This window comes from Barbus barbus, assembly GCF_936440315.1.
Source record: "Barbus barbus genome assembly, chromosome: 32".
Classification (NCBI taxonomy): domain Eukaryota; kingdom Metazoa; phylum Chordata; class Actinopteri; order Cypriniformes; family Cyprinidae; genus Barbus; species Barbus barbus.
Genome location: NC_136760.1, coordinates 3,387,600 through 3,398,642, shown reverse-complemented (window position 1 = coordinate 3,398,642; position 11,043 = coordinate 3,387,600). Strand labels below are relative to the sequence as shown.

Below are 11,043 nucleotides of genomic sequence, written 5' to 3'. Positions count from 1 at the left end.
TGTAATGTTAATACTTTTTTTTTTAATTCCCTGGTCCTCTGCCACAGCTGCTGATATCCAGAAAGAGACCCTACCCAGCACACCTTGCTTAATTGTGCAAGGTATGTTCTTCCCTTATTTGGTTGTTTATTACAGGGTTTAAGGTTTTTTGGCACTGTGCCGGAATTCTGGCACATGGCCGTTGTAGATTAAAAAAATAATTATGAGGTGAAATCAAAGTATTGAGAATGTGACGATAAAAAGCTTAAATATACCTGATTTAATTTTGGCCAGTATCCCCTTTGAAGTAGTCAGTGATACACAGCTCCCAGTGCTTCTGCTTCAGTTGAAACACTCTCTGGAACATGTGTCATTTAAGAGGATCTAGGCATATCCAGCGTGCTCCAAAGTGACAAGGCAAACGCTCACAACAAGTGTTCAAAAATTAAAACTGGGTCACCGTTTTGAGACAGTAGAGGAGATCCAAAACACGTCTCAGATGGTCCTGGATAGGCTTAAATAGCAAGGCTTCCAGGGAGCGTTCCAACCAAGCCAGGAGCACTGAGAACTGTGTATCACTGCACAAGGAGACTACTTTGAAAGGGATAGCAGCCAAATTTATATTGGGTACATTTTTTTTTATTTTATAGGCGCACTGAACTTTATTTTTTTATTGCTCCCTGAACATATTTCAGGCACAGAAAGTTTCCTTGTTTTAAGCCCTGTTAATAGTTGTTATATGGATATATGTGCCAAAGAAGAAAGGAAAGACTTAATTCAATATAAGCCTATTGCATCCATAAAAAGCCTAGTCTAAATTACCAAAAAACATACCATAACTTCTCACAGCCGATATACCATAAGTCTCACAGAAACTGTAGTTTTGTTTGGATGAAAAAGATAAAATAAGTTTGTAAGATGTGGTGTTGCATATTGTGATAATACAAAAAAAGAAAAGTTGCCATTGTTTTGGTGTTTTGTTTAATTGTGGAAAATCACAGTATTTTATTGTAACATTTACAAATAGCAGGATACACAGTATATCTCTCCTGTAAAATTACAGGAAATTCCTGGAAAACTGAGTTGCAGTAAATATACAGTAAATTATACTAAATTACAGCATTTTACTGTAATAATGCTACTATAATCACAGTAGCACTGCTGTATAAATACAATACTTTATTGTATTAAAATAACAGTACATTACCTGTATATTACTTGCTGTAAATTCACGGCAATTAGTTGCCAGGAATTTCCTGTAAAATTACAATAAATTTTTAACAGTGTACCATGCTTCATTGTGTATATTGTGGTGTTTGGGTGATGAGTAGTTTTGTTTTTGTGCCAAACAAATGGTCCAAAATTTTAGTTTGATTTAATTTGACCATAACATGATTTTGTTTTATCTTTTCTTTTTGGGGCAGGAGTAATGGCTACTGACTAGCCATAGACATTTATTCATTTAGCTGACGCTTTTATCCAAAGCGACTTACAATTGCTATATATGTCAGAGGTCGCACGCCTCTGGAGCAACTAGGGGGTTAAGTGTCTCACAGTGGATTCGAACCCGGGTCTCTCACACCAATGGCATGTGTCTTATCCACTGCGCCACCATCACCCACCCATAGCCCAGAAATATAAAGAATATATTGCTATCTCATGCAGCTTCTCTAATGTTACTGTCTCTAATGTTAATCTTAAAGTCTCTTTTAACAGGTGCTTTATTGTAATGTCATTGTTGTGCCCACACCACAATATATGTTTGTGTTTCCTTGGACTGTCTACTCTTGTTGATGACACAAAGTAATTTTAATTCAGAGTTAATCAGCGTTACTTAAATTATGGGTTCAAGAAGAGTTTGAATGTACTTTGTTCATTCCAAATACCATGCCTTATTATAGAATGATTTTTACATCTCAACGCTGCCCTTTTAACAGGGCTGTGCAGATTTTTATCACCCATAATCCTCCTTCAAGAACTAAAACTGTTCATGACAGTCAGAGAGGTTATTCTTTGACTTTCAGGAAGGGTTTGAGATGTGTAAACCCTTCCGAAAACACTTTAAATATGGGAGGAAAATATGTGCAGGACCGGGTATTTGCGGTGGTTACGGCAGCTTGGTACTGTGTCTTTTCCGCCATCTGTGTTTTGGTCATACTGCCCTTCCCTGTTTTTGTTTGTTGGAGCTCATCAGAATATGTGGTTCAACAATGACAGAAAACAGCTGTAGATTTTTCCAAAAACTAGGTTAAATGTTTTCTTCCTTAAACAAGAACCAATAGGTCCTTGAGTTTCCACCACATATTTAAAATGTCTAATCAGGGTATATAGGGTAAATACACGGTTACTCTTTGGGATATTTTCTACACTACCCTGCCTCATGATTTTACAACCTAAAATGCATTGTTCAAAGAAAGTGAATGGTTATGTCTTTGGTGTCAAATACTGTACCACACACACACAGGGGCAGGTGGAGGTAGGGGAATGGGTGTGTGTACTTGTTTGATACAAAACACCTCTAGAAACTGTTTATAAATAACCCGTTTTACTGAAAGCATGAAAAGTCATTTCAATCTTGTTTTGCTACACTGAAAGTAGACCTTGAGCAAAATAAATGCTGCAAATTCACAAATAAATTAAGAAAGTTCAAATGCACAAACCCTTAAGCATTTAAATGTTATTTCAAAGCATGAAGAAATGACGCATTTAACTTGAGATGAATAAAACACTTGCTACCTTGCCCAAGAATGTTAGGCCTTTATTTTGTGTAATATACATTTAAAATAATGGCTAAAACATCAAATGTTTATGAAAAGTGTTATGACAAAACAAACAGTTAAACGTCAGTGAAAGACCATAAGACTACCACAAAGAAAACCAAAATCCTTGTGTATATACTTTACATATTAACGCTAAACCAAAGCAATTCTCCAGAGCTGTGATTCCTGCATGGGGGGGGGGGAAACTACACACAAGACTTCAATTCAGCTCCCGTTTACACTTAGATGAGGACTCAATACCTTTAACTGCAGGGCAAATCTAAAAGCTTTGTTTCTGAAGTGGAAAACTTATAATGGTCTTAAAGATGTCAAATGTGGAGTAAAATCTAGAATTCCAAAAAACACCCCACCACCAAATGTAGTTTGAAACCATTATACTAAAGATACTGGAATTCCCACTGCCATTAGCCCAGGGAACATGAAACTTCACACTGGCAAACAAGCCTGGCAGATCACCTCCTTCCGCTTGCATTTTCTTGTGATCTAGTGAATGAATGAATGAGGCATTTATATAGCGCTTTGTGTTTTTCTGTACACCCAAAAAGCTTTACAGTCATAAGGGGGGGTCTCTCCTCAACCACCACCAGTGTGCAGCATCCACCTGGATGATGCGACGGCAGCCACAGCACAACGGCACCAGTGCGCTCACCACACACCAGCTACAGGTGGAGAGGAGAGAGAGTCATAGAGCCAATCAAGCAATCAAGTGGATGGGATTATTAGGAGGTCATGATTGACAAGGACCAGTGGAGTGAATTTGGCCAGGACACTAGGGTTACACCCCTACTCTTTACGAGTAGCCAAAGCCCAGCTCAAAATATAGTTTGACCTGTAAAACCCTATTCTAAACAATTACTCCAAAAAGCTTTACACTAAAAAGCTTTAAAAGAACAAACAAGCTTAAGGTCACCACCAAAAACAAATAGTGACAGGTGTTACTCTTTAGGGTAATCAAGGCCAGTTTGGATTAGGTGAAGCAGGTGTAGCAGGTCTCCACCCCCAGAAGACATGCAGACTTGATGCATAGCCGGAGTTCCAAAAGCAATTTATGTCAATTGCATGAGTTTTGATGATTTATATACTATATTAAGTGGCTAAAACTGTTTTCAACATTGATAGTAATATTTTTGAGCAGCAAAATCGCACATGGGAATGATTTCTGAAGGATCACGAGACACTGAACACTGGAGTAATGAGGCTGAAAATTCAGCGTTGCATCGCAGGAATGAATTACATTTTAAAATATATTCAAATAGAAAATCATAATTTTAAATTGTATTTCACAATATTACTGTGTTTGCTGTAATTGTATTTAAATGTAACCACATTTATATATGGTTAAGTATAAACAGAACTCAATTGGAGACATTTTGTTATTAAACAACAAACATTTATTGTTTCAGTTTTAATAGCTGTCGTCCCCTTAAATAGGAATCACCTACTGTTGAATAAATTTGCAGATAACAGAAGGTTCATAAAAAACATCTGTAAGTTTTCAGCTGTTTTAAACTAAGAGTTTGAGAAAAAAATATATAATATTAATTAATTTCCTAAGCACTCATGTTATGCTCACAGTTGATAAATTATGTTAATTGGTGAAAACAGGAAAAGCTTCACGTCATTAACTCCTACCTTACATCTTATATTTTTCATGTAACAAGATTCACTAATGACAAAATCAACATATTACAGAAACCACCATGATCAAATGCAATCAATAAAGTGCACATAATTCACTAGAGCAATAAATCAAATCAGCTCATAAAATGTGCGTGCAAAGCATTTTTTACAGCCAACACAAACTGGACAAGAGAAGTACTGTGATGACAGATAAAGTGGATGATGAATGTGCTGCAGATGCCACTGCGACCTGTGACGTTACAACTCTGCCATTCAGGGGCTGAACTCCTCTGAAGTTGTTAGTGATCAGAACTGAAGCGCTTGTGTCTTTGAAAAGGACAGTTGTGCTGAAGCGGTTGATCTGTTTGGAGGAATAATGTAAACAAAATTTTAAATCAGAATATGTAAGAGTTGTCATCCAGATGAATGGGATTTTTATGAATGGCTGTCCAAATAGTTGCCTTTACTTACAAAGTCGTGGCTGACTTTGACGGGCTCTTTAAACACAGTCCAAATCACAGCTTCATTACAGCTGGGTGTAGTCAGAGAGCCTTGGTAGCGGTAATATTTAGTCAGGTCCACACCTTCAATCAGACTGTTTAGTGTGATTTGATTCATAATGTCTGAGGTTTGATCACCTATATATACACAACAAAAACAAAAAAAAGTCAAGAGGGTGTATTGAAATTACTTGGTTGTCTTAAGTTTTGTGCTAATTTGTTGTTAAGTCATATTGATTAAGAGAGATTAACCAAGCATACCAGCGTTTAAAGGTTCACTCCAAAATGAAAAACTTGTTATCATTGTTCCATCTTTGTTTTTGCTCATACAGTGAAAGCCAGCATAGTCCAGCGTTGTTTTGGACCCCACTGACTTTTACTGTATGAACAAAAACAGTTGAAACATTCTTCAAAATGTCTTTGGAATGACACAAGGGTGAAGAAATGATCACAAAAAGTAGATTTTTAGGGTGAACGATCCCTCACAAAACTCAAGATTCTTACAAGCGGTTTATTTACCTGAATTGCGTATTTTTGTCAAATAGGATGATAGGATATCCCAGCTTTTTGTTTTGTTTGCTTCATTGGTTCCCTGTTGGTTAAAAAAAAAACAATATATACCCATGTGCACAAAACCAAGCCATTTATGTTTGTATTTACCTCTGGATATAATAAATGTCATGCTCACCTCAATGAAGAATCCAAGAACAGCCAATGCTGTGCTGTCTTTGGCAGCTAGAGCAGCTGACACACTCCCGTTGTATTTTGAATGGACACTTACAATGTGCAGCTATGAGACAACATAAGAACACACACAATGAATGATCACATAAACCCTAAAAAATAAAGGTTCTTCTATTGCATCACAGTGAAACCCCCCTTTTTTTAAAGAGTTTACTCATACTCAGGCTGCTTTGAGGGGAAACATTTGAAACAAAGCAGTCCATTTTCAAAATTCAGTCAATCATACCTCCATTGGGTATTGTTTGCCATCCACAGTGTGTTCAGAGCCAGACGAGGAGTTGCCGTTGCCCCAGTGGAGATGGAATTGTTTGGTGTTGTATACACCTGGAAGAGCACCTCCTTGCACTTTAATTATCTCATCATCCAGGTTGACCACCACTGTGAAGACAATGGATATATTACACCAAATTTACATTGCAAAGCAGTCAAAGAAGCACTTTCTCAGTCTCTTTACATAGACTGTTTAAGGCTGCTCAGAAGTAGCATTTACACTGCAATTACAACGGTATACTTTAATAGAGGAGGTGGGTTAGAGCAGGCTTAATTTAGTCTGGCTTTTATGCAATATTGCATCTTCAGCTTGAATTTTAAGCGGGCACAGAGCAGTCCTAACTCGGCTGTTTAAACATGCCTTGAGATACAATGTCCAGGATATACTATGCACTGATGCTGAGCATCAAAGATGATTGATCTGCGTTCTACTTTTGCCAGTCTAAGGCCATATCCACACAATGCCAGAGATTTCCCTATCCGATATTTTTTTCCCTCGTTCTTCCGTAAACACGACATCACAAATATCAAAGTACACAAGAAAACACTTGTGAAACCACACAAGTTTATATTGGGTAGGCAGCGAGTCTCATGGAACATAAAAAGGCCTCAAATAACTTTTATCCTGCTGTTGTCTAACAGTAGATCGCCTACACCTCTTTGCTAGTTCGCATTTTGTACTTCTCTGTGCAACTCATTTAATGTGATGCTTCTCGTGTTACAGTTTCCTAAGGATTTGTTTTGTTAGTATCCTCATTTGGAAGTCACTGAATAATAAGGTGATCATGCGTGCCATTTTGGGGAGCATCCCAGAATTGAATCAATGTAATCAGTGTTGTTTATGTTCAGCATGTGTGCGCTTTCTACTGATCGTAAACACTGCTGATTATGTTCTGGGTTACTCTACAATATGGCGGAAGACGGTAACTCGGGGAGAAGAATTGTTTAATTAAATTATGTTATCGTTTTCTTTGTGCACAAAAAGTATTCTAGTAGCTTCGTAAAATTACAGTAGAACCCCTGATGTCACATGGACTATTTCACCAATGTCCTTACTACGTTTCTGTGCCTTGATCGTGGTATCATCCTTATGGACTATGGACGATGAAAGAGAGCTCTCCGATTTCATCAAAAATATCTTAATCTTTGTTCCGAAGATGAATGAAGGTCTTACGGGTTTGGAACGGCATGAGGGTGAGTACTAAATGACAGAATTTTCATTTTTTGGGTGAACTAACCCTTTAATGTCATACAGAGATTGATTCTGTAAAATGCAAGTAATATCGACAAATTAAGGTTCTCAGTGTGCTGTGATCCTTACCGGAGTCTCCTGAGTTTACGATTGACATGAAGGTGGAGTTGTCATCAAAACCAGTGAAGTTAAAGGAGGTCAGGTCAGGATTTCTCTGAACACTTGCAGTCAAGATATTAATGGGAGATTGCTTGGATCCACTGCAATATTGTGGAGCAATCTTGGACCAGGTGGTAAAATCTATTACAAATCAGGAGTCCAAAAAAAAAAAAGAAAAGAAAATCACTATAGAACAAGTATACTGAAATTTAAAACTTTTTAATAACAGTTATATTACGTTTTATGTCTATGTGGAATATTTTAGGATGCAAAAAATAATGCATAAATCGCACTTACTGCATGCTGGCTTGTGATAGCACCATTCTGTTTAGGGTGAAATTACAACATTAATAAATACAACCAATGAAACTTCCTATCAAACCGTTTCAAGAGCCTTTAGTGCCTAGTTTAACAGAGTTATACAAAATAAAACTATATACTCATTGATTAAATGAAGCTGAACTTCAGTTACACTCACCCACTGAAGCGTCCGCACTGTAGACGGTGGGACACAGAAGAGCAGAAAGGCAAGATACCAGCAAGACAATCATCTGCATCAAACAATACACATTAAAAACAGAAACAATGCTCCTAACAGAACTTAATTGGATTATAGGCCTGATGAATTTAATTTAAATTGAGAAATAAAATCAATCAGATAATGTAGACTAACTCTGGTCTTACGTCTCTGACTTGATTCACCTGTCTGTATGCAGGAATATAATGAGTTGGCTTTAGTACTCTTCACAGCTCACCTGTAGTGGGTGGGTCACTTTCATCTGTTTATTTGCTGACGGAAAACTGCATTCCTATCTAAAGCTCACATCTCACATTGCTAGTCGTCGTTTATCTTCTGAGATTTCTTAAGAATTCGTAGCAGTCACATTTATTTAATCTTATCTTAAAGTTTTTACCTCTCAGCATGACATCGGTCATGTTCTCTAACCCTCTCGTGATAGAGGGTGAAAACGAAGTTCACTACCACGTGCTTTTGCTTACCAGCCTTTAAAGTGAGTCAAAATAACTGTTAGACGTTGACTTTATAATGTTTCAAAAATAATTGAAATAAATGATTGTAAATAGCACCAGTTTAGATTAATTCAGTTATTTAAAAAGGCAAACTGTCCTGGGTGCTCAATAACCTTCCATAAGGTTTCTTAAAACCAAGCATTCATTAGTAGTGGAACAACATGAAACCCAAGAACCAACCATTTAGTGATTTCTTAGATATAATTCTAAATTTAACAGTCAGCATCCTTTTAAATACCATTTCATCATTTGATGACACAGAAACCATTGGTCTGACATCTCAAAGTTTTGTTATAATGAGAGGATTTGCGAGATTGAAACTCTGGTATTGTGAGTGGTGAGTGAATTCTAACTAAGCCATGATTGGATTGCATTCAGGAAATCACCAGATATCACTGTGGTTGGCTACACTGCTCAATGCTGGAAAAATGGAAATAGATATAAATAGAAACTTTTTTTGGTTTCAAAGCAGCCATGGATTTGCTTGGCCATGAAATTTACAGGCACTGCACCACCATGATCTTTGCCTTTATTATGATGTTTTGGTATTGCATGCAAACAGTGTTCGGGGAGAAACACTTTTTTCCCACAACTTCTATGTAAAAAAAAACAAACAAATCCTGTAAGTCAAGCCATTCTGGACGTGAAACAGATAACGTAGGTGAGGGAAACTAAAGCAAATTTTCATTAAATGTAGCGAAATAAATAGTTAAGGCCATTGCACACTGAGTCCGAATTTTTCGTCCGAAATTTTCGCACGTTGAAAAATAAATACGACCTCACGTTTTGTCAATCACGTTTGCTCACTGCCTCCGAAATTTTCGTCCGTCAAAAAAAAATTCGGATCGGGTTCGATTTTTTGCGTTTTTCGCATCCGTATAAAGCATTTTGAGATGCTTTGAGAAGGTGTTTTGACAATTCAGAGCCACCGTACAAGCGAAATCCAAAATAGTGTCAGACAAATTAATACACTTCGTCTTGCAGCACAGAGCACTTTATGACAAACAAATTGCGGAATACAAAGATACAGAATATAAAGAACTGCTGTAGCATATTTTTTTTATGCCTGGCGCGCACCTTTCCGATGCAGCAGTTTGTTGTGTGTGTGTGTGTGTGTCTGTGGGCGTATCCATACCTCAGACAGTCTCTGTTCAGGATCAATTGGTTCACGGAAATTGGTGGTCTTCTTTTTAATATGTGGATTCAGTATCGCTAGCAAACTATCAAACTGAGGCACTGACATCCTGAAATAAACTTTGAATCTCTCGAGATAATCCCGCAGCTCTTTGATAAGGAGGTGGAACTCTCCTTCCTCTCTGCGCAATCTATGGATTGGATGGACCCAATATTTCCTTTTTCTTTTTTAAAAAAGAGAGAGGACAACAAAATCATCCTCACTGCTTGAAGACATTTTGTATAGTTTTGCGATTTTTTTCGCAACGGATTAATTAAAACGCATCGGACTCAGTGTGCAAGGTCTCTGTGCGTGACGAATTTTTAAGATTGCCAATGCGAAAAAACGCATGCGAAAATTTCGGACTCAGTGTGCAGAGACCTTTACCCTTTTTATAAAGGTAACATATTATAACATGCACTACAAGAAGGAAATCTGTAGAAATCCTCTAATATTCTGCCAGGTCTCATTTACTAATATATTACATTTTGTGAATGAGTTCATATTTGTACACGTGAGAACTACTCATGAAAAAAATCAGCATAATTCACAACATGTGAGTATGCACATCATTCTTAACCTCATTAAGTTGTTAATGAATTTGGAGAATTCTAAATGAGCAGCCACATGCCCAAGTTCGTACACAGATTTCACGTACAAATGTGTGAGTATCCATTCACTCGAATGAATGCGAATGAGACCCTTTATCCATTAACTCATAACATTTCCTTTAACCCTAATACATAACACAATGCCCTTCAGATATGTGTAAAATGCTTGTGAAAAACCAAAACAGAAAATTACTTCATAACATGATACCTTACAGACTCTAAAGGTCTCTGCACACTGAGTCTGAAATTTTCGCACTAAATAAATACGACCTCACGTTGTGTCAATCAAGTTTGCACACTGCCTCCGAAACTTTCGTCTGTCAAAACAAATTCGGATCAGGTTCGATTTTCTGCGTTTTCGCATCCGTAGCATGCATTTTGATAGGAAAGGATGGGGAATACGAAAAAGAAAAATGGAAAAACGCTTGTGAACATTTCGGACTCAGTGTGCAATGACCTTTAGAGTGAATTCATTTTAAATGTAACATTTCCCCAGAACTGTTCAGCAGAGCTTTGCATTCAAATGCATCTTTCTGAAGTCATAAGGAGATTTATGTCTATCAAATCAGCCTCATATTCAGTTGGCGGTAGGACATGTAGCCTGATCTAGGAACACTTGTCTGGTAGGCTCATACTGTAACTCTCATGAACAGCTCTGCTAATGGTCTAGACCAGAGGCGTCGTGCCCCCTCAGATTTTTGAGCCAAGTGGATTTTGAATGCATCTTCCAAAAGATAAAAATAAATAAATAATATTTTCTATATTTAATACAATCACAGTGGTGTGATTAGATCGTTTAGTGCGTTTATCATCAGCTGCTAAATTCAAATCTGCGTTCGCTGGCTGGCCTGAGCCAGAGACAGATGTGTTTTTACAGTGCTGCATTATAACCAATCACACATGATTCTGTTGAGCTGATGAATGCAATGACCAATCAGAGGCGTTCAGATGAGTCGTCGCTAAAATGCCGTTTTTTTCTTCACTC

The 11,043-nt window shown here is 37.4% G+C and overlaps 1 protein-coding gene across 1 annotated transcript; it reads right to left on the bottom strand.

Annotated features, from left to right (window-relative positions):
* Nucleotides 1-2,719: 2,719 nt before the first annotated feature.
* LOC306852558 (carbonic anhydrase 7-like) lies at nt 2,720-7,995 on the bottom strand. Its single transcript, XM_079389481.1, has 9 exons — nt 7,918-7,995; nt 7,723-7,795; nt 7,542-7,568; nt 7,215-7,385; nt 5,850-6,001; nt 5,568-5,669; nt 5,399-5,471; nt 4,851-5,017; nt 2,720-4,740 (listed from the first exon to the last, which is right to left on the bottom strand). Exons 2-9 carry the CDS (start codon nt 7,793-7,795, stop codon nt 4,546-4,548), a joined length of 960 nt encoding a protein of 319 aa, XP_079245607.1. The 5' UTR covers nt 7,918-7,995; the 3' UTR covers nt 2,720-4,545.
* Nucleotides 7,996-11,043: the final 3,048 nt, after the last annotated feature.

What these genes read in the sequence shown, in the direction of transcription:
- LOC306852558 (XM_079389481.1), bottom strand. Translation starts at nt 7,795, where the DNA reads ATGATTGTCTTGCTGGTATCTTGCCTTTCTGCTCTTCTGTGTCCCACC. An exon ending in GCAAACAATACCCAATGGAG is followed by an intron (nt 5,670 to 5,849) that starts GTATGATTGACT and finishes GTTGTCTCATAG; the next exon opens with CTGCACATTGTAAGTGTCCA. An exon ending in TCAAAGTCAGCCACGACTTT is followed by an intron (nt 4,741 to 4,850) that starts GTAAGTAAAGGC and finishes TCCTCCAAACAG; the next exon opens with ATCAACCGCTTCAGCACAAC.